This window comes from Choloepus didactylus, chromosome 2 (assembly GCF_015220235.1).
Source record: "Choloepus didactylus isolate mChoDid1 chromosome 2, mChoDid1.pri, whole genome shotgun sequence".
In the NCBI taxonomy this organism is placed as follows: domain Eukaryota; kingdom Metazoa; phylum Chordata; class Mammalia; order Pilosa; family Megalonychidae; genus Choloepus; species Choloepus didactylus.
Window position 1 is genome coordinate 166,663,180 of NC_051308.1, and position 24,173 is coordinate 166,687,352.

The 24,173-nt window shown below is 41.1% G+C and overlaps 1 protein-coding gene across 3 annotated transcripts in view; it reads right to left on the reverse strand.

The window, feature by feature from the left end:
* AK5 (adenylate kinase 5) overlaps positions 1 to 24,173 on the reverse strand; it is a 281,830-nt gene that overhangs the window by 12,423 nt on the left and 245,234 nt on the right. For all 3 annotated transcript variants that reach the window (XM_037826883.1, XM_037826882.1, XM_037826884.1), the window contains one exon: positions 15,598 to 15,789. In XM_037826883.1, the coding sequence (XP_037682811.1) occupies positions 15,598 to 15,789 (192 nt within the window). The remainder of the gene's footprint in view (positions 1 to 15,597; positions 15,790 to 24,173) is intronic.

Genomic DNA, 24,173 nt, shown 5'->3' on the forward strand with positions numbered 1-24,173 from the left:
GCTTTTAGGATAAATTGGACCTTAATATTGTCTACAAGACCCTGCATGGTTTACTATCTGCCTACCCCTCCAGTCTCACCTGGCAGCATTCGCCCCTCTTTAGCTCTCTTTATTTCCTAACACTCTCACGCCTCTTCTCATCATGGGGCCTTGCATACATGGTCCCTTTATCTTATCTTATCCGGTTAATCATTCCTCATCCTTAAGTTCTCAGCTTAAGGGGCAGCCCTCCCTGACACCCACAACCAGATCAGATGCCCATCTCTCGGTGACACGAACCGCTCCTCCAGGGCACTTGCCCCGTCGTAGGTTCCATCTGGATGCATGCGCTACTGTTTTTCCTCCTTACTGGACTGCAAGGACCATGAGGGCAGCAGAGTCCATGTCCCCTCGCTGTTTGATTTCTCAGCGCTTGGCACACTGGTACTCAGTAAATACGATTTTTTTTTTTAATGAATGGTGAACCCTTGGACCAAGCACAGACTAAATTGTGGTTGTAGAACAGAATATAAACATCATCAGCCTTGGCAGAGTAAAAGTAAAGAGACAGCTAACAAGGATGGGGGTGAAAGAGGGACAGGAAATGAAGAAACAGTCAGAGCTGCCAATAGCCTCACGCTTCATCGTGGTGAGTTGAGACAGTTTAGAGGTGATGGAATAAGATGGAGATCTAAAGCCTCAAATGGAACCAAGGAAAATAACGAAATAATTATCGAACCCTGGGTGGTGGGAGGAGAGGAAGGGGATGTTAACTCGGCTTACTTCTCCTCCCCACAGGTTTCCTCCTCTCAGCAGTGAGGGCCTGTGAATCCACAAACATTGGTTCATTATCTGTACTGTCTATGAGCAGGTCAGCGGGAGATACACCAGGTCAGTGGTCCCTGTCAGTGGTCCCCAAGAAGTTCCATAAGAACTTGGAGCACAAAGGCCGGTATCATCCTTCTGTGCATAACTTTAGATCCATCAATTCTTTGCCCTTGGCACAAGACCTCCCACAGTCCTGCCCAGATCTTCCCCGGAGAGAAAGCTAATTGGACTAGAGACTGATCCTCACCACAGGTCTACTTCATTTGAATGCAAGTTTTCTCATCATCATATCATTTCCTAATTGAGGGACACCTGTGGTGGGGACTTTCAGCCTCGATATACCCTGTGCTTCATATGGACAAATTCTAATATGTTCTAGGCCCTCTCTTGTCCTTGAAAGTGGTAGATGTTTTGCCGTGTTTTCATCTTCATATATCTGTTCTCCACAGTGTTTTGCTGAACTCTACTAGCTCCTCGCATTTATTTGACTTATATTGTGTTTCTAACTAGCCCTGATACATTTTCCCTCCTCCAATACAGTATTTTTCTCTGATCAATACTACCCAACACTTCCCAACCTTATGTATATGCTTTTCTAAATTTGTCTTCTTTCCAAAAGAAACCCATGTTTATACATAAAAAAATCTATACAAAGATTTTTTTTTTTTTTTTTTAATGAACACTGATACTGTCTTCTCTATTTTTTCTCCACTAGTTGTAGCTGATATCTTGGTGGTTCAACAGAACCTCAGTGTGGGACTCACATAATTTGGGTTGACCGTGATGCAGTATTTCTTTTGGACTCCAATGAGCACACATCTGTTCACTGCAAACACAGTTGAGTCTGCTGTCTTACCAGCCCCCTTTATCGTCACAGTGAACTAATGGCTCTTTCAGCACATTCAACTATTTGCAATTGGCTGTGATGTTCAATTTTTCACTGCAGCGCCAGATTTAACTCAGCATTCACTCAAGTGTCCATATACCCAGCTAGAAGGTAAGTTCTGTGAGGACAAGGTCATTGCTCAGCCTTGTATCCCCTGTGTCTTGCTTCAGGTCAGTGGGCAAAGAAAAAACAAAGAATAAAAGAAGAGAGCCTCCGTTTCCACATTCATTCTTCCATTTCCTCACAGAAATGATCTGTTGTGGGGCAGAACTGTGCCGCTGGAGGCTCATTTTCTAGTCCACAATCTGGGTTTTATGGGAGCCTAAGGAAGTCTCTTTTATAAAAACCAGGCAACTTGGTTTCAGAACAGAAGCCTAATGAGCACAAGCGCCTGAATGGTGATGCTTGTTATTTTCCGACGGTTAGAAGACTGCTAGCTTCTCAGTGGGATACTGTCCATCAGGCCAGAGCTGGTGCTTTGGGGAAAGCTGGGAGCCAGGCTGCAAGAGTGAGCCACACTCAGGGGCTTTAGCTGGACCATTTTTTGCTTCTATTTCCATCCAAATCCCCCCTCTATGTTTTGCTTTGTGGCTTAAATATGGAGATTTATTTATTTAATTACATAAAAGAAACCTTCTCCTTGGTGCCCAGCCAGTCACGTGCTGCGGTGTTTGCCTCTGTGGAGCCTGAGGATGTGAGGAGATTTAAAGCTAAAACCATATAATCAGCTTTCTAGATGGAAAAAGCAGCCTCTTACTTGGTTGAATGGGAAATCTCTGACGCTCTCTGGGATCCTCATTAGGCCCATGAAGCAAAATTTTGAGAAATTCTGGACACTTTTAGAAGCACCGAGGCAACTTTTTTCTTATAGAAGCAGTGTGTGTGTGTGTGTGTGTGTGTGTGTAGGGGGAAAGGCCAGGACTGGAATCCTAAGGGCCCAAAGAGAACTCAGCAGAATCAGATGGGACCAAAGCCTCTGTCTTGTCCCTAAATTTCTCCTTTTCTTCTCCGCAGGTTACCAAGATTCTTCCTGAATCCCAAAATGAATGCTCCATGCTCATCTAATTTGCATGAGGAAAATATTTTAAAAGAAAAATAAGCGGCTCTTATATTTTCATACACAACTGCACAGCTTGAAGGGAATAGAAAAGAACCAGCTTGCTAAGTACTTTCTAAGTACCAGGAACTATTCTAGGTACTTAAAATTATTAGCAAATTTAAGGCAGCTAACAAGGTGTAGAATTTAGTGTCCTTAGTGGACAGATAAGAATTCTGTGCAGTTAGCATATTGATTGTTTTGTGTGAATGAGACTTCCTCAGCAATTGTGCATACTTGAAAATATGTCTTCCAACTTAGGGTAAGTGTTCTCTCTATAATAAATGTTTCTATTATTCTACAGCAAATTTCTCTTTCCATTAATTGTCAAAAGAAAGTTTCATGGTGTCCTTTTCCCAAAAGACCTCCAATTCTGAATCACCCAAGTCAGAATTTATGGCGTTTTAATGCATTTAATTTAACTGAAAACTAGATAAGTAGATTTGCTTCTGACTTTAGTGTCTTACCCTTTTTGGTCTGAGACTCAATACACAATCCTGCAGTTAGTGATGTCCTGATCAGTATAGAAAAAAATTCTGTTGTAAAAAGCTACAAGCAAATGAAGAGGAAATATGATTAAATTTTCAAGTTTTCACTTTACCTCTCGAAGGAAAAGTAGAGCTGATAGTGATAATATTTCTGCCCAGCAGTCAGTACAACATATTGCTAAATTAGGAAACCAGTTACATCGCTTTGGGAATTGCCATTTTGTCTACTCTTTAGTTCCTTGAATTTCTAAACCATAAAACAGTTGGCTGGTTCAAACACTGCCCAGATTTAGTTGTGCATTTCCTGAATTTTACCACACTGTTCAAAATATTGCTTGAGTTTCATTTTTGTTCTTCATGTAGTTACACCAGGGGGTAAACCCAAGCAGTCACAGAGTGGTTTGGGATTATTGTCTGTGTGCCCTCTTCTTCCAGCTCTAATCTTGTCTTCTGTTGAAACAGATATAGCCTGGCACCCTAGGGCTCCCTTACTTCCAAAGGACAGCAGCAGGGGCTCAGCGAAGGCAGTGAACGTAACCTTAATTTGCAGTACCTGTGCACGGTCTGGAAAATCATTAGACTCATTTTTCAAAAGTTAGAAGCATGTAAAAGTCTGCTCATGGGGAGTCATCCATTACATAGATCCAGCCAGGCCACATATTTCTCCTAATTTCCAAGGCATGGAAAGGGGGACTCTTATCTACCTTTACTTCAGAGAGCTTTAAGGACAGGCTTTAGCAAAAAAGATAAGAATGAGTCTTAATGTGCACATTAATTGCTTCTCTATAAACAGGGCTCCCTCAAGTACATGCAGTTTGTCCACTTACAAGGCCAATGCGGACCATCTTTCCTTCATTTCTCCTTCCCCTCCCAATTCTGTCTGAAGGTTTAATTTGACTAACAGATCTTTTCAGACATGAAAAAAATCTGTCCCTTCTAAAAGTGACTTTCTAAAACACAGATGTGATCAGTCATTTCCCTGTTTGAAGTCACTCAGTGGTTCCCTCCACTGCTTGCAGAAAATGGTTTAAACTTCATAAAATAATATAAAACTGTGCTATTCTGTCTGGGAGCCACTAGCCACAGGTGGCTTCTGAACACTTGAAATGTGGCAATATAACTGGGGAGCTGAATTTTTAATACTAATTACTTATAATTAATTTAAATTTAACTGCTTTAAAATCGATATTTGATTCAGTTATTAGAAAATAAAAAATGTATACTTGGAATAACTTGGGTTTGCAAAATCTACCTTTTCAACAGCAAATTTTATGAAATCTAAATATACCTCAATTATTTCCAGAGAAGATTTAGTATCTGAATTGAGATATGTTCTAAGTACAGAATGCACACTGGATTTTGAAGACCTAGCTTGAAAAAAAATGTAAAACTATCTTGTCCATAATTTTTATATTGATTACTTGTTGAAATGATAATAGGATACATTAGATTAAATAAAATATATTGTTAAATCGATTTCACCTGTTTCTTTTCACTCTTTTCAAAATATGGCTATGTGCCAGTTTGAATGTATTGTGTCCCCCAAACTCCATTATCTTTGATGTAATCTTGTGTGGGCAGATGTTATCAGTGTTGATTAGACTGTAATTCTTTGAGTGTTTCTGTGGAGATGTGCCCCACCCAGCTGTGGGCGATGACTCTGATTGGATAATTTCCATGGAGGTGTAACCCCACCCATTCAGGGTGGGTCTGAATTAAATTACTGGAGCACTATATAAGATCAGCCAAGAAGGACACTGAAGAATGCCCAGAAGCTGAGAGAGGAACTGAAGTTTGATGACAGTCGTTGGAAGCAGACTCTTGCTCCGGAGAAGCTGAGAGAGGACAAATATCCCAAGTGCAACTAAGAGTGACATTTTTGAGGAACTGCAGCCTAGAGAGGAACGTCCTGGGAAAAAACCATTCTGAAACCAGAACTTTGGAGCAGACGCCAGCCACATGCCTTCCCAGCTAACAAAGGTTTTCTGGACACCATTGGCCATCCTCCAGTGAAGGTACCCAATTGCTGATGTGTTACCTTGGACACTTTATGGCCTTAAGACTGTAACTGTGTAACCAAATAAACCCCCTTTTATAAAGGCCAGTCCATCTCTGGTGTTTTGCATTCCAGCAGCATTAGCAACCTAGAACAGGCTACTAGATAGAAAAGTTTAAATTACAAAAGTGGTCCACATTATTTGTCTATCAGACAGTGCTGGTCTAGGGAATTTGTTGAATGAAGGAAGAATGACAGAATGAGTGAATGAATGAAAGAATGAGTTCAAGCCCCTTCACAGTCTCACCTAGACCTTGCTTTTCAGCCAAATCTGCACTGATTTAATTCCTCTCTTTGGTACTACATCTTATGCCAGCATTGCTGGGTTCTTTCATATATTGGTTCCTTTGTCCCCTCTCCAATGTCTGACATGAACTCCTACTCATCCTTCAGACCCAGCTCAACTATCTATTCCTCTCTGAAGTCTTTATCTTCAGACTCTCCCCAACTCCCTACCCCAAGATCTGTGCTCCCAAAGTACCGGGAACATCCAGTAAATCCTGCACTAATACACCCTGCAGTGGATGCAGGGTTTCATGCTCTTTCTGGATAGTGTCTTTTCCTTCTCTGAGTCCCAGTATGAAGCACCACGCCTCACACATTAAGATAGCCAATAAACATCTGTTGAATTTGTAAAGGACCTTATATGGAATAGCACAATCTCTGCTGATGGAATCCAGGAGAGTGGCCCCTGGAGTGGATCCCAGTGAAGGGGATTCCCTGAGATGGGTAAAGGCAAAACCCACACATGGTTAAATCAACCATAAAGGAAGAAAATGTGTACAGACGTGGAACAAATGTCTGGAGTTATCTTCGGCCTGCTGTTTTAGAAGAATACAGACATGCACATAGCGAGCACATGCATTTCAACAGCACCACAGGGGTGCAAAGCACACAGCCTGAATCAAAGGCCTATGTGCGAATCTAGAATCTAGTGAGGGTCTGACAATTAGGAAGGGGGTAGGTGGAGAGAAGACTATTTCAAGCAGAGTCATAAAGAGTGGGTTTCTTAAGTCTCTCAGAGACTGATGGAAGATTCTTGTCTCATTTGTCAAGTGAGAGCACAGAACTTTAGGGCTCCTCTAAGCCACTCTGTCTGTCATGCACCTTTCCTTTCACTGGAAGGGGCCAAACCCAGGTTGCTAGTGGCTGCTAGTGGCAGGTCGGGATTAAATCCAGTGAGGCTTCAGACTCAACCGAGAGGTGAACTCCCCCAGGTGGGGCATTGGTAAAAGAGGCCAAGCATCAAGGAACTGGGCATTTTACATTTCAAAGAATTCTTCTCAGGGTAACATGGAGATAAAAGGAAGTGGAAATGAGTGGGTTAAAAAAAAAAAAGGCCTCTGCTTAACAGTTTAGCAGCCTCTCCTACTAGAAAAAGAACTTTGTCAAGGATATTTGTTTACTGCAGAGTTGCTAGTAGTAGAGAACAACTACCAAACTAGAAACAACCTGCTTGAATAAGATCAAGAATAGCCATTTTATGGAATATTAGGTAACTGTTAAAAAGAACATATTATCACAATACACATTAACCTGGAGATATTTCAGAGAAATGTTTACATATGGTCCTATTTTCATGAAATCAAAACTCCCCATTGGGTGTGTGTTTATATAGCAGATAGATGACAGAGAAGGGGGCTGGTGTGGAGGGATGGAGGGGAAGAGGAAGGAGAGGGGAAGAGGAAGGAGAGGGGAAGGAGGAAGAAAGTAAAGGGAAGGAGGGAAGGGGAAAGATACACAATAAACTGTTAATATTGGTTATTTAGGGAAGTGGAGATGGAGGGAGGATTATTAATTGTTTCTTTATATATCTTTGCATTCTCTGCTTATTACAGTGAGTGTGTGTTCCTTTAGTGTATTAAAAAAAAATCCTTTGACAAATCTAATCTCAGCTACCAAGTGAACACTTGACAGTTTTAACACAGAACCACTGAGCCACCCGCTAATGTCCTCTCTTTAGTCCATCTGATCTTCAGAGACTTTCAAGAGAAACCTCCTTCCCCCCAGGCTTATCTTTGGAGGATTGGGATCTGGCAAACATCCCTTAATAAAGCTGGTCCCAACTTCCTACTAAAATACCCATGAAGGCCCAGAAAAAGAGAAATAGTCACCGGAATTCTGAAAATTTAGATCGTCACCTAATGTCAGTGGAATTGGATTCCCTTATCTGCTGCTGATTCAGAAAATGACCTGAAAACCAGGCATCTGTCCTTCTGTTAAGAGGCCATCAATTTCAGAGAAAAGAGTTATTCTGCTTACTCCCCACCAGTACCTCTTTTCTGATATCCAATTTAAGACTTTGATTCCTCAAAGAACAAGTGAGGAGGAGAGCTAATGGGGGATGGGTTTGGGGGCTGGCCCCTCCCACACTTGGATGCAGGACAGGTGAACAGGAAGAGCCCGGAGCAAGTGCACTGTGGGGTGGTTGTGATCCCTGCTCACCAAGCTTCAGTCCATAATTCCACATGAGGTGTAGCCTCTAAGACTCTGGGGACTGGATGTGGAGCTGTGGGTTCCAGTCTGCCTCCCAGCAGGAGATCTGAATGTGAAGTGCCACACTCACTTTGTGTGAAAGTGAGATTAATGATAATCAGCACATCCTGTTTGTTGACAGCAACAAATCTGTAGAATTCCTCTCCACCACCAACTCTCAATTGGAGGAAATGGAAAATTGTAGCTTCTGTAGATGGCTGCAAGAATATCCTATCCCATATACTCTTTTGAATGCAATCCTGCCCCTTTCCCACCAACAGGTGGAATCTAATCCTTCTCCCCTTGAATCTGGCCTAGCCTAAGTGACTTGCTTGTAACCATAGCAGAGGGAGGCTGCATGACTTCCTAGGCCATATCAGAAGAAGCCTTGCAGCTTCACCTTGAGCACTTAGAACATTCACTAACTAGAAGCTCTCACTTGGGAATCACCTTTGGAACCAAGAAGCCATTCTGTGAGAAGGGCTAGCCATTCTAGAGAGGCCACCTGTGGGTGCTTTGGTTAACAGTTCCAGCCAAGCCCATCCCAGGTGCCAGACATGTGAATGAAGAACCATCTATTTTTTTTTTTACTTCATCAAAAAATTAAAAAAAAAAAACCACAAAAAAAACAACACAATTCAAACAAAACAAAATAAAGGATTAAGAAAAACAAATAACCTAAAATAACTACATTGCTTCCAACATGTTCCTACCACATCCAAGAAAGTGTACAAACCATAATCATTCCTGAGCATTCCCATAACATTGAGATTACCCTCAATAGCTTATCTGTTCTTATTAGTTATCATTCCCCCTTCACTAGTTGTTGTCTATCTCTATGTCCCCTACATTCTAAAATATAAAATATTTATTTTACATTTTTCACAGAATTCACATTCATGGTAACATAAAATTTCTCTCTTTTTGTGTCTGGCTTATTTCACTCAGCATTATGTCTTCAAGAGAACCATCTTTTAAATGGAAACACCAGCCCCAGCTGTTGGAGTCTCCAGCTGTTTGAGTTGTCTAGTCATTCGAGCCATCCCAGCTGAAGCCCCAAACATCAGAGACTGGGAAAGAGTCATACCCACTGGGCTTTTTCCTCATGCACAGAATCCATGACTATCAGATAGTGGTTGTTTATGTCAATAAGTTTTGGGGTGGTTTGTTATACAGTAATAGGAAACCAGAACAAAATTAAACTTAAACAAATATAACTTAGAAAAGGGCACATTATCCTGATGACTCAAAAGGAGATAAAGTTTCTGAAAATTATATAATCCATGAACTGGAAAAATTTCTAATCAACTTCTTTGAACACAAAACAGATATTTATCAAGCACCTTCCTTGTGTCAGGCATTGTGCTAAATGCCTGTGACAAAGCTGTGAACAAGTCTAACATAACTCTTGCCATCAGAGAATTTACTTTCTACTGGAAGACATGGAAAAATAAAGAAGTAATTATAACAAAGCATGATAAACACAAAGAGGAAGAACACAGTGGAGGAATAATTAATGTATATTTTTTTGTCATTTTAAACAGTATATAAGAAGGCATGTCTGCTATGAAACAAGGGCAGAAAGTCATGAAATAAGAACAGGCTGAGACTAAAAAGCCAACAGCATGAGATGAAAAGAAACAAAAAAATGCAAATGCAAATTAAATTCAAGGTTGGTGGCTAGAGAGTAGGAATAATGTGAAAAACTTAATAATGAGAAAGAAAAAGTTGGGAATTTTCCTAGAATGTAGGTGACAAAGAAATGAATATAATGGAGTAGGCTATAGATATAGAACTCCAATACAGAAGTCACTTGCCACGTGTGGCTATTGAGCATTTGAAATGTGGTTAATGTGAATTGAGATACACACTGGATTTCAAAGACTTAATAAAATTAGCCTCACTTGTTTCTTTTTATTTTTTAAATGTGGATACTAGAAAATTTAAAACTACTTATATAGCTCTCATTATATTGCTATTGGACATCACTGGTATATAAGGCAGAGAAAGGAGATCCAAGAATTATACATTCCTGAGGAAGAACAAGGAACATAAGCTATAATTGAAGCATTATTACAGAAAACTTTCTTGAGTCAAAAAAAAAAAAATATGCCAGCAAAAATCAGTGAAAACAGACCCACATCTGGACACAATTTTTGAATTGCATAGAAATTTTTTTTCAAATATCTTTAAGGATGCCAGTTGAAAGATGGTTACTTCCAAATTTGTCTCTGCCTTTTTCTCTCTAACATTAAATATTTGAAAGCAATGAAGCAATGTTTACTGACTTTTTCCCCTGACTTTTAACAGAAAAATATTATGACCTAAATTTTATATCCAGCAAAACTGTCATTTATGTGTCAAGCCACCATAATGACATTTTCAGATGTGTACCCTGCTTGGAAAACATCAGTTTAAGAATTACTTTAGCTAACTGAGAGAAGAATTAAAATTGAGAATTCAAATACAGAGAATTCAAGGTATAAGTGCAATTTTGGATCTTCCTTGACTTCTGTTAGGCCCCAAACTTAGGAATCCAGTTGATTGAGTTAATCAAGAGGATTGTGCAGGCCACGTGGTGGATTTGGTGCCTTTGGCTTCCACTCCTTTCAGGATTGTAGCAGAAACTGCATTTCTCATTCTTTATCCTTCAGTTTAAAGGGAGTGTCCTGCCAGGCTGGATAACTACCCCAAACAATAATATATAGTGTTACATTTTGGGACTTACTAAAAAAGTCTAAACTATTTAAGTAGTTGGGACACTGCAGCCGAAGAACTGCTGAGCAGAAAGCTTATTTTCTCCTCCACGAAAGCAGAACTGTCAAGGAACTTGATGTTCTGCACCTGTAAAACTCATATTGAATGAGTCACTGGCATTTTTACTTTTTTAATTGACTGAGTTATAACCCAGAGATAGGTCTTGTCAGTTATTAGACCCTCTTCATTCATAGCTTGGTGTGTTTCTGGGTTAACTGTACCATGACCAAAATTATGTAAAAAAATGAACAGGAAAAAAAAAAAAAAAAAAAAAAAACTAATGAAAGAAAATATATCAAGTTCATTTGTTACTATCTTTGGGTGGGAGAATTCTAGATAACTTTGTGTTCATCTTTACACTCTTACATTTTCTGGCGGTTTTTTGTTGTTGTTGTTCTTTAACATGTAATTGTTACTTTGATACTTAGAAAAAAAGAGGATTTAAATATCAAATTATACAATTTTGTATATGCCACCTGAGATAGGTATTATTGTTTTGTTTTGTTTTGTTTTTTCCCAGTTCACAAAAGTCCTCTTTTCTGGGAATTCCTTGCCCCCCACCCAATTCACAGGGAAGAGTCCCATGTTTATATCAGTCAAGTCTTAATTCAACCACCACCTCTTCAGAGAGATTTTCCAGACACCCACTTAAAATACCTACCCCCCAAAACTTACTCTGTTTTATTTAATTCACAGAGCACATCCTATTAGCAATCATTTTATCTTCTTATCTACTGGTTTTCTCTTTTCAGTAGGAAAGTTTGTCTGTTTACTGCCATGTCCCCAGCATCTAGAATTGTGTATGACACCTAGTAAGCACTCCATAAAATATTCACAGAACAAATCAAAAACCTGCTGTGACCCCACTTGTCTGAATAGCTTCCAGGACCAGGCAGACAAAGATAGGCCAGTCAGAAAAATATCAGGAATTTTAAAATGGGATTCAGAGACTGTTACTGTAATATGTGAATGTGGAAGCTGTGGGCTGGCCATATTCTGGCTTGTGGGTCAAAGAAAGAGAGAAAAACTTGACCAGAGAGAGAAGAAGGGCAGGTATGTGTGGGAAGCAGAGGGGGGCACTGGGGAGCTGGCAGGCACCCAGTCCCACAGCCTCGCTGGGACTGACTGTGCCTTGGGTCCCTTAGCTTATAATGCAGCTCCATTTTTCAGATTAGGCCAGCAGGAGTTTGTGTCTGTTACCTAAAACCAAGGAGTCCTAATTAATATGCCTATGGTTACACTCTTGTCAAAAAATTCACAGCAAAAAGATTTAGAAAGAATACAGCAGAATGCTTGTCTCTGAGTGGTGGAACTGCCTCATCTTCTATATTTTCTAAAATAAGTGTGTTACATTTATAATGAAAAAAATTATTTCTTCCTGAGAAGCAGAGTGACAGACCTAGAGGGTTCCAGGAGATTATGTCTGCCCCATTCACTTCATTTTAGGGAAGAAGAACTGAAAGTTTAAGAGGTAAAGTGACTCACCCAAGTTCACAAAGCTCATTCACATCACTGTGGTGGGATTTTCTGTCTCCCAGGCCAGTATTTTCTCTAGCAGGGAGTCTTTGGCCAGTAATTGTGCTTTTCACCCCCAAAGGCTACATGTCAATTATTTATTCAATAATAAATTCTCTCAGGGTGAAAAAAAAGCTTCCTTTTGTGGGTGTGGCTCTCTGTACTGCTGCATCAAAGTTTCGGAGGCAGTCTCCAGTCTCAGCAGGGAAAGAACACGCCATGATTGATTAATGGTGTCTGCCAGGAGGGCTGGGAGAATGGAGACACATTCTGTTCTAATTCTTTCTCAGGTGCACAGCAAAGCTGGTTTTATGAGATGGGGCAACTAGAAAGTCAGGGGATACATTTGTATCACATATACTTCTACCCCTTGTTTTACATTATAAGAAGTTTTAATTTTATTGTACAATGATGGCATGTAAGGTCATAAAAGATTAAGGCTGTATAAATTCTGCATGGCTTTCTTATTACCTTCTGTTTGAAATTTTACTGCACTCCCTTGGGTTAGATGGGGCCAAAAGGTCTGACTGTCATTAGGCTGGGGTGACAGCTGACGGACTCAACACTGCTGGGCAGCCCTGTGGTCAGATGCAAACACTTGAGCAGGGTGGTCTATTTCTGGGTTGTACTGCTTGGACAGTAGATATGGCTCTAAATCCTAAGCAAATTTTACCAAGCGGCTGACGTGTCTTGCATTTTGAAGTACATTCACCATCCCCACCCTGGGTTTAAGAAAACTCCTAAATGACCCAGAGTCCACCTGGACTATGAGGGAGCACTGCTTTGGGCTCAGAAAACCAGAGACAGGGAGGAAGTGCTAACAATCTAAAGAGTATCGCAGGACCAAGACACAAACTGTTACTTAGAAACCAGTGGAGATTCAGCTGATGTAAGAGGACCGGGCAAAGTCCAGGAGGAATACAATCCCAATCCCTGTCTCCTTCCCTTCCTTCTCTGCTTGTCTCCCTGGTAGCCGCAGCTGCTGGCAAACCCCACAGGGTGCTTGCAAACAATTCTCACTTTCTTGGGCTGTGCACACAGCTGTCTCAAATACATCTTTGATCCTTCTTTCTGGTTTTTCCAATGTCCTCACAGCAGCTGCGTGGGCAGAAGCCCCTTTCCCCAAAAGCCCTCTGCAAGGGGAGCCCTGAGGGCTGGAGCCCATGCTGCTCTGCAGTCAGGGCTGGAGCAGTTTTAAACCTTTGGGAAGTGGATTGTAAGTGTTACCTCACCACAACCCCAGCTGCCAGCCAAAGGGGGCAGGAAAATTCCTTTCCCACTGACAGTTATTTCTAAAGAGGATTCCAGAAATCTGTTTTATCTGAGAACTCTGTTAGCCCTGTATCCATGTGCCACTCATTTATGAATTCGTAGGATTTAGGTTGGAATAATACAATAGAAAGATAAAAGGAATTTTCTGACCCTGAAAGTGTTTAAGCTCTGAATTATTAGGGAGTTTTCTACCTTGACAAATTTTCAAAGTGGAAGAAACTCCCTTCTATCTGGAAATCACTGGTGTATCTAATCTCAAAAAAAAAACTTTTGCAATCCTAAATTCTTAAGACTCTGCTCTACATAATACACATTTATTTTGTTTGTTTTTACAGATCTAAGTCTTTATGTGGTACTAGAGGCTACACAAAGCCCAGCAAATAGGTTTCATCTTGCATATTGAGCCCTATTGATTGGTAGTAGCTGCCTGGAGTTCTTTGTTACAAACTTTCTGAGGTCACATCTGGGAACTGTAGGAAAGTGTTCTGGGATTGATTAGCGGGTGTGGAAGTTGGTGATGACGGCTCTCATGCCATGTATTTGACATCTCTGAAGTGAATCAAGGGGTGCTTTTTGAGCTTCTTACAATTCTGGAAAATGGACCACTAGCAGGTTTAGAAGATAATTTAGTATCAATTGTTTTCCCTACGAATTGGCAATATAGCTGCTTTAGCAACAAGTTTGTTATTTACTTGTCCATGTCTCCTATTAACTTCCTGTAAAGAGTGAGAGGTAGATCCCCCCTCTCCCTACTCCAGTTTGGATCCTTGGGACCTTGGGATTACATTTCTGGATTCCTGTCCCAGCCTTCCAGTGGTCCCCTGACTGTACCTTCTTGCAATCCATTCTCCACAAGGCTAACCAAGAGATCTTTCTAAATGGAAACCCTGATCATGTCTGTTTTCTTCAGTAGCTTCTGTCAACCATAGGATAGTTATTGGCTCCCACATAAGGTTCATCTTTTCTCTCCATCTCCTTCTCTCATCCCTTTTTTTCCTTAGAACTTTATGTCACAGCCAAGCTGGGTTACTTGCTTCCTGACCTTTCACTTGGGGCTCCTGTAGTCTGGAGTACCCCACTCCTCAAGGAACCCTCTCCCACCTCAGAGACTCAGCTTAGTCCTCCTCCGGCAACCTTCTTGAATAAGAACTGCATCTCATTATCTGTATGCATACCACGGCAATGCCTGGCCATAGGAAATGCTTAACATATGCTTATTAAATGAGTAATGAATGCCTGGGGATTGGACAGTTTGCCCAAATTTAAGAAATTAATGGTGATGCAGGATGGATTGTAGCTCAAGATCACTAAGCTGACACTACCCTCTTCCCCACAGTATCCTCATTGCTCCATCTAATTACCTGTTCTCCTGGCCCCATATGCCATGCCTCCTTCCTTAGTAACATCGGTTATTGCAGGAAATTGTGGCAAAGAAGCCAAGTGCCAACTATGAACTACGTAAAAATCTAGAAACTCAAAGTCATCGAGTTTTAGATCCAGAAGGTACCTCTTGAATCCTCCTGTTCACCAGGGGTCTAGAAGTCATACAGAAAGTGGACCTATGTCTCATCTTTGACTCTCTCCCTCTCTCAGAAAATGGATTTGTTTTCAGCAGGTATAACAGTATCTGTTAGGGGTTGAATTGGGTCCTCCAAAAAGACCTAATTCCCAGTCCTGTGAATACGATATTATTTGGAAATAGGATTTTGAAGATGATGTTAGTTAAGATGAGGCCAAACTGGATTAGGATGGGCCTGACTTCAATATGACTGATGTCCTTATAAGCAGGGGAGACTCAGACACAGACAAACAAGGGAGAACATCATGTGACAACTGAAGCAGAGATCGAAGCTCAAGGATCATTGGCAAACCAGAAGCTAGGAAGAAGCCAGGAAGGATTCTTTCCTACAGATTTTGGACTTCTAGCCTCCAGAACTGTGAGACAAAATATTTCTGTTGTTTTAAGCCATCCAGTCTGTGGTAGTTTGTTATAGAAGCCCTAGGAAATGCAGATAGAATCTGAAAATTACAGGACCAACTTCTGATGGTCCATATGGTGACAGATATTTAATTCTGAGTTAAAGAGAATAGAGTATGGAATCCATATTATGACTCAAATTCTGCAGTCCCATGTAGCTCTAATTTCCAGATCCCTTAACCCAAAATTTCCCAGATTTTTCTCTTTTTTGGGGGGAAAAAATGGGTAACCGGCTCATTTTAGAGGAGAGAAAGTAAAATGAATTACCTTATGTAGCTGTGTTTTCGTCTCGTAGTAGGCGATCACAGGGATGGATGCTCGGTAGTAGGTTTCAAGGCGTTTGGCGATGGTCTTGGTATTGTCCTCCATGCGCGGGCTGCTGTGGCTCCTTTGGAGAAGGCGGTTGGTCATGGTGTCTGCCGAGCAGTCCATGCAGATCACCAAGTGTGGGTCTCCAATCTAAGGGGGTGGGGGTGGAGCAAAACACCTCGGTCAGAAATTCCACTCTGCTGATGCTCTATAAAGGCCTAGGGCCCTTGTTTCTTTCCTTCCTTGGCCTTTCAGTTCTTCTCAAGGCAGGGATTACATCGTGGCAGGGTTGGGTGTGGACTTCTTGGTTCCTCATTTCAAGGTCAGTGCCTTTTGTACATGCTGCCTTAGAGCTGTCCCATGCCCCTGGCCGTTAGTTCTCCTCATCTAATACAGAGCTTAGGCAGTATGCTCCCCAGGGTAGTGAGAATCTGCCATTCACATTAAGGGGTATGTGTGTGTGTGTGTGTGTGTGTGTGTGTGTGGTGTCCTCCTCTGGGAAGTCTTCCCTGACCCACTGAGGCAGAGCTAATCATTTCCTCCTTGGACCACCATTATATCTTATATCAGCCACCAGTTCTATATTATTAATGTGTCAGTATCATGTGGAGGTGAGTAGAAACATGACTGAGCACACAACTCAGGCAGCTTAGGTTGTCTCCAAGATTCTCTTCTTCAATTCCTTGCCTTCTTGGACTCAAAAGCTATTCCGCCATTGGGAGTCCATTCCTCTACCCCACTGATGCTGAGCTGACCTGTGCCTGCTTTGACCAACAGAATATAGAGGAAATGATGCTGCACGCTTTTAGAGGCTAGGACATAAGATATCTTGCATTTTCTACCCCAGTTTCTTGGGAAATTTGGTCTGGGGGAAGTCAGCTTCCATTTAAGATGTCCAGCTACCCTGAGACTGCCAAGCCACAAGGAAGCCTGTGCCGGTTTGGATGTATTATGGCCCCCAAAATGTCATTATCTTTGATGCAGCCTTGTGGAGGCAGATGTATTAGTGTTGATTAGATTGGAATTCTTTGATTGAGTGTTTCCATGAAGATGTGACTCAATCAACTGTGAGTAAAACATTTGATTGGATAATTTCCATGGAGGTGTTACCCCACCCACTCAGGGTGGGTGTTAATTGGATCACTGGAGTCATGTAAAGAAGTTCACAGACAGAAGGACCTCAGAGCAACTGAGAGTGACATTTTGGAAGAGTTGCAGCTAAGAGGGGACAAAATGCCCAAGAGCAACATTTGGAGAATGCCGTTTTGAAATGCAACCTGGGAGCAAGCAGATGCCACCCATGTGCCTTCCAAGCTAACACAGGTTTTCTGGATGCCACTGGCCTTTCTCCAGTGAAGGTGCCTGTTGATGATGCCTTACCTTGGACACTTCATGGCCTTCAGACTGTAACTTTGTAACCAAATAAACCCCCTTTATAAAAGCCAATCCATTTCTGGTATTTTGCATAACAGCAGCACTAGCAAACTGGAACAAAACCTAAGGTGGCCATATGGAAAGACTGTGTGGAGAGAGATGCCCAACCATCCCCAGCTGTTTCAGACATGCCAGCCCAGTTTCCAGACATGCATACCCAGCCTTAGTCTTATTGACTGCAACTGCATCAGGGACCCCAAGTGAATACCAGCCAGTCATGAGACAAATATATTGTTGTTTTAAGCTACCTGACTTCACCTTTAACTGTGTCACTTGATTTCTCTGCACCCCAGTTTCTCACTTGTACAGAGAGGATGATCAAAGAATTGCTACAAGGATTAAATAAAATTAAATAAGGTAATGTAAGTGTGGTGCTTGGTACATAGCAAACACTTGTTATGTAATAGCTGTTGTGCTTATTTCCTCTATTAAGCTATGATCTCTTTGTGTACAGGGGTTATGGGTCCTCAGCTCCTGGTCCCAAGTCTTGCATACACTAGGTGCTTAAACAATGTTTTAATGAATGAATGATAGTGATATGATCTGTGCCATAACTCTCCCCATCCTTCCGTTCTTCCATCCTTCCCTTTATTCTTTTGCCCCTGGTATCTTGGGGAGATACCAATTTCGCCTCCACTGCCAAAACCAACCCAGCCCTGTAATGTTCAGGCTGTGAATAAACGAAGGCTTGCCAACCCACGGTGGGAAGTGCCTGGGATTGGGACAAAAACAAAGTCGGGGGTGGAGGAAGGAAGGCTTTTTATGCAACACACAGAAACCTGAGGAGCTAGTAAGTACTGATCCAACATTTTTCTGTCCCCTTTAAGAAATGTACTTTAAGGATCAGAATGGAAAAATTCTCCAGGACATAGAAGAGTGAAATAAACCTCTGAAATATGTCACACACTGTTCTGCTTGTATTAACTGGAAGGAAAAAAAGGACTTGAGCAGCAAGAAAGGCTTGACGGAGTTTAGGAGAAAATGACCCATATTCACCAGCAGAGGGCGAGCTTGGGAGGCGGTTTATAATTCAATTACAGAACTGTGCTCCCTCCCTGGAGCAGGTTCTGGTTAGAGCAGCTTGAGAAGGCAGGAGATTTTTTCCAATTGTGGGGTCCTTATCAGGCCACTCTTAGAGACAGGAAACATAATTCAGGGACTCTTTCAGGTATAAACATAGATACTGTGCGTCTGAACAGGAGCTGGCAGTGAATGACTCTCTGGACCAAAATAAGTGCAGAGAAGTAGCTTTGTCAACCACCTTGATTCTCAAAGTGTGGTCCGTGCACCGGCAGCATTGGCATCACTTGGGAGCTCGTGGGAAATGCAGAGTCTCACCCCTAACCCCAGATTTACTGAATCAGAATCTGCATCGGTAATTCCAGCAGGTGGAGGGGGACGGGAAGTTCTCCCTGCTCTCCTCTGACCCCTACCTCAGTTGTCTTCTGATTAAGTCAGGACATTGATTAGGCCATGTTTACCGGAAGACAGGGTCCTGCGATCCTGGAACTCTCTTTTGTTAAGAATAACAGTAGTCTTATTCTCTCTTGTGCCTTGGTTTCCTCATTTTAGAAAGAGGATAATAATAGTATCTACTTCATAGGATATTCATGAGGATTAAATGAACTAATACATGTAAAGTGCCTGGGAGATTTCAAGCACTACATAAATGTGGGCTCTTACTATTTAATGTGGGTCTTGCAATGGACTCATCCTTTTGAACTGTAAAATCCTCTGTTGGTCAGATTTGGGTTTGGAGAGTCAGAGGCTCCACCCAGGCTTTTAGCCAAAGTCACTTGCTCCAGCGTATTTACCAGCGCCTTCCTGCATGGATGGGGTTAAATGGTGTGTGTGTGTGTGTGTGTGTGTGTGTGTGTGTGTGTCTATGTGTGTGTGTGTTAAGGATGCCTGTCTAACAACAAAGCAGAACACCTGTTTCCCACCCCTGCAGTATATCTGTTTGGGGAGCCTCACTGGAGGAGGGGCTTTTGGGTGACTGCAGCATTCCTGAACACTCAACCAAAGATAATACCACCCCATGACCACCACAGCTTCTGCCCCCGCCTGCCAGAGGTTCTGAAAGAAACCAGAAGTCAGAGGAAGAGAGTGGGAAAATCCCAAGTGGAAAATCCCAAGGTGGTCCTCAAAGCTTCCCACCATTCCAAACAGAACAGACCAACTGGAAATTCCCCGGCCAGGCTGTTAATCTTTTTTTGGTTAATCTTTTTTGGTTAAAAGCTCATTTCTGAATATTGAAACACATTTTTAAAAAGAACCACTGATTCTGTAGAAGAAAAGTGTTACAAAATTGTTAAGAGTAGTCATGCAGAGGGACAGTCACATATCTGGGAAAATTATATGCCTGTTCTGGCTAAGGGCAGACTTTCAGCTAAGAGTCTGCTGGGAGGGAACAGCCAAGAGCAAATCCATGCATTGTACTTCTGCTAATATGTGTTCAGTTTGGCTGTTGTTGAGTAAAACATCTGGGTTAATAAGGGAAAGTATTTCAGTTTTACACTAGGGAGCCAGGCTAAGCACACATCCCTCCATGAGATAATAATAGCATCCACATAATCTATAAAACAGGGATAATAATACCCACTGAGTAGGATTGTGAAGATTAATACAATGACATATATAAAGCTTCTACTTCAGTTTCTTAAGCAGTAAGTGCTCAAAAAAGAACAGCTATGATTATATGGCTTTTAACTATATAAAAATGGGGATAACAAAGTCTGGAAGAACAAACATCAACATGTTAATAGGTGTAATCTCTGGGTGGCTGGTTATTCCTTATTTTAAATTTTCTGTATTGTCTCGTGTCTATAAATTTTTTATTTTTACAATCAGGAACAATTTCAAAAAATTTCAAACTTGTGAAAATATGGTAACAATTTATTGAGCACCATAATGAGGTTTATAGATGTGTAAGGCACTTCTCGAGAATTACCTTTAGTCTTCCCAACTGGCATTGAGGTAAGTATTTTTATTCTATCTTTGGTAGAAGAGGAAATTCAGATACGCAAAGTTAAATGACTTGCTGTTCCAGTTTGCTAATGCTGCCGGAATGCAAAATACCAGAAATGGATTGGCTTTTATAAAGGGGGTTTATTTGGTTACAAATTTATAGTCTTAAGGCCATGAAAATATCCCAATTAAGGTATCAACATGAGTATATCTTCAGCAAAGGAAGGTCAATGGTGTCCAGAAAACCTCTGTTAGCTGGGAAGGCATGTGGCTGGTGTCTGCTGATTTCGGGTTGTGTTCCAGCGTCTCTCTCAGCTCCTGTGCTTTCTTCAAAATGTTGCTCTTGGGACGTTTTGTCCTTTCTTAATTTCTCTGGAAGTGTCAACAAAAGTCTGCTTTCAGCAGCCCCCTCCAAAATGTCTCTTGGAGCTGCTCTGAGGTCCTTCTGTTTGTGAACTCTTTTATAGAACCCCAGTGATTCAATCAAGACTCACACTGAATGGGCGGGGCCCACATCTCCATGGAAATAATCCAATCAAATGGGTCACTCACAGTTGATTGAGTCACATTTCCATGGAAACACTTAGTCAAAGGATTCCAACCTAATCAACACTAATAAGTCTGTCCCCACAAGATTGTATTAAAGAACATGGCATTCTGGTGGACATAATACATTCAAACCAGCATACTTGCCTACCAGCCAGTCTATTAAAGCCAAAAGTTATTATAATCAGGGGTCCTCAGCTGGGGTGGTGGATGGGGATGGTGATCAGAAACCCCAGCTGTTCCCTCATATTCCTTCTACCTCCTCGTTCTCTCTTTCCCTCTTTCTCTCTCTCTGTTTCTCTCTTTCAAACACACACACACACACACACACACACACACACACACACACACACACACACACACTGCTGTTAACCTGTCAACCTTCCCTTCCCCAATTTACCATGCTGGATAAAAAACTTACTGAATACTGAAGACAGAGTACATAAATTCAATGGGAAAAAAGCTAGCCTTGATAACAGAAGATAGAAAGTAATAGAAAAACCAAACATAGACTAAGCTGTGGACAATAGCTTGCAGTTGACCTTTAGCCATGCCATATACAGTAGTCAAGCAAATCATCAAAGGACCTTGTGTCCCAGAGAACTCAGCTATAGGTACACAAAAGAGTCAGCCTAACTTACTGAACTGGGTTTTTTAGGCAACAGATGGTCCCATGCCTTAGGCACATCAATCTGTGTGTCACAGAAAGGCTGATGAGATTTCTGTAGGCTGGTTAAAACCATTCCCAGGCCCGGATGGTCTTCAAACATAGATGCAGGCTTGATGGATGCAGAGTAAGCACTCACCATGCTGTCAACCAGGCTGATTACTCTGAGTCTCTGGGGGAAAATCAGATATTTCTATTTGTCTTTGCCAAATTTCAAATTAATTTCTTGCCCATAATTTGGAGGGGCTGTACAAATGATGGGATCTCTGCAGGGCATAACTGAGTCAATAGCAGCTCATTCTGTTTGTAGCACTGTTGTTGTTCTGGTCAGGTTTAAAGCAGGTGCTCATTCTGGAGGTTTTGGATGTATTCTCTTGCACACCTGCCTAACTGATATCAGAATTTCTAAACTCACTGTACCCAGGGACACATCAGTGTTATTTACTGTTTGTCTCTGCAAGCTTTGCCTGGCAGTATGTAAAAAAAAGGTCTTTGTCGATACGTGAAGATTTCACTTGAGGGTCAAGGGATGCTGGTTCAGTAATGATATAGGGCACTTGATTGTTTTTTTTTTAATATCATCATGAATTTTAGTAATAGTTGAAACTGTCTAGTCACCATTTTTTTGGTTCTTTGTTGCTCCTTTATCTGGTTAAGCTGCTTCTCTGCCACATTTCAAAACCTGTCTGAATGGAATCCACACTGGGGGAGGAAACGTTGCTTTATTTTAGGGAAGATTATATCAATGATTTGAATTCATTCTTACCCAAAGGCCAGAAGACAGACCAATTGGCCATGTAAAGCCCTTACTGCACCCTGCTTGGGTTATGAGTAAAGGAGGAAGGAATGATGAAGCAGGGAATTTAGATGTTTGTATGAAGCTTGATGATTAAATAATGATTAAAAAGTGATTTAAAATGAATGATCCTAAACTAAATAATATTTTAGAGTGTTTTTTAGCTTAGGAAACTCATTTATGTATGTCATTTGATGCTCACAAAACCCTCTAAAAAGGATCTGATAGGTATATTATCCCTATTTTACAGAGGAGGCAAATGAGGTTGAGTGACTTGCCCAAGGTCACACTAATATGTGGCAGAGGTGAAAATCTGGGTTTTCTGATTCCAAATCCCATGATCGGGGCCATACCACTGATGTGCTTTAACGATGTTACCCTGGGAGCCTCTATCTGGGTCCTGATAGTGCTGTCAGTGTTCAAAACAGTTTAGTGTTCGGGGATTTGCCTTCAGACCCAGTTTTGAAAGTCCCGAAGGAGAAAAAGAATTATAATTTTTGTTGTAGTTTGTATCCATTATTTGACAAAAAGAAGACATCTTATTTACTACATTTGCATCTAAGTGATCTTTGACCATTTGGGGGCTATGAAAGAATATACTACTACCTCTGAGGGCAACTAAACAAAGAAAAAAGGGGTGGGGGGGATTTTAGAAACATTTGTCCCAGCACTTCCAAGCAAGTGGATGACCTATTTTTTTAAAATTTATTTATCAAAAACTTAAAAAAAAATTTCCAAAACAAAACAAGACAAAGGAATAAAAAAGAACAAATAACCTAAAATACCTACACTGATTCCAACATGTTCCTACCATACCCAAGAAAATTTATAAACCATAATCATTCCTGAGCATTCCCATAACATTACGATTACCCTGAATAGCCTGTCTGTTCTTACTAGATTATCATCTCCGCTTCACTAGTTGCTGTCTATCTCTAGGTCTCCTACATTCTACAATATAAAATGTCTATTTTAAATTTTTCACTGAGTTCACATTAGTGGTAACATACAATGTCTCTTTTTGTGTCTGGCTTATTTCACTCAGCATTATGTCTTCAAGGTTCATCCATGTTGTCATATGTTTCACAACCTCATTCCTTTTTACTGCTGCATAGTATTCCATCGTGTTTATACACCATATTTTGTTTATCCACTCATCGGTTGAAGGACTTTTGGATTGTTTCCATCTCTTGGCAATTGTAAATAATGCTGCTATGAACATTGGTGTGCAAATATCTGTTCGTGTCACTGTTCTCAGATCTTCTGGGTATATACCGAGAAGTGAAATTGCTGGATCGAAGGGTAACTCTATATATCTAGTTTTCTAAGGAACCACCAGACTGTCTTCCAGAGTGGCTGTACCATTATACAGCTCCACCAGCAGTGAATTAGAGTTCCAATTTTTCCACATCATTTCCAGCATTTGTAGTTTCCTGTTTGTTTAATGGCAGCTATTCTAATTGGTGTGAGATGATAACTCATTGTGGTCTTCATTTGCATCTCCCTAGTAGCTAGTGAAGATGAACATTTTTTTTCATGTGTTTCTTAGCCATTTGTATTTCCTCTTCAGAGAAATGTCTTTCCACATCTTTTGCCCATTTTATAATTGGGTTGTTTCTACTATTGTCGTTGAGGGATTTCTTTATATATGCAAGATATCAGTCTTTTATCAGACACATGGCTTCCAAATAGTTTTTTCCATTGAGTTGGCTGCCCCTTCACCTTTTTGACAAATTCCTTTGAGGTACAGAAACTTCTAAACTTGAGGAGTTCCTGTTTATCTGTTTTTTCTTTCATTGCTTTTGCTTTGGGTATAAGGCAGAAGTGACCTTCCTACTACAAGATCTTGAAGATGTTTCCCTACATTATCTTCTAGGAGTTTTATGGTACTGTCTCCTATATTGAGGTCTTTGATCCACTTTGAGTTAACTTTTGTGTAGGGTGTGAGGTAGGGGTCCTCTTTCATTCTTTTGGATATGGATATCCAGCTCTCTCAGCCCCATTTGAAGAGACTGTTATGTCCCAGTTCATTGGGTTTGGGGCCTTGTCAAAGATCAGTCAACCATAGATCTGGGGGTCTATTTTCGAATTCTCAATTCAATTCCAGTCAGGGAGTGTAAGTCA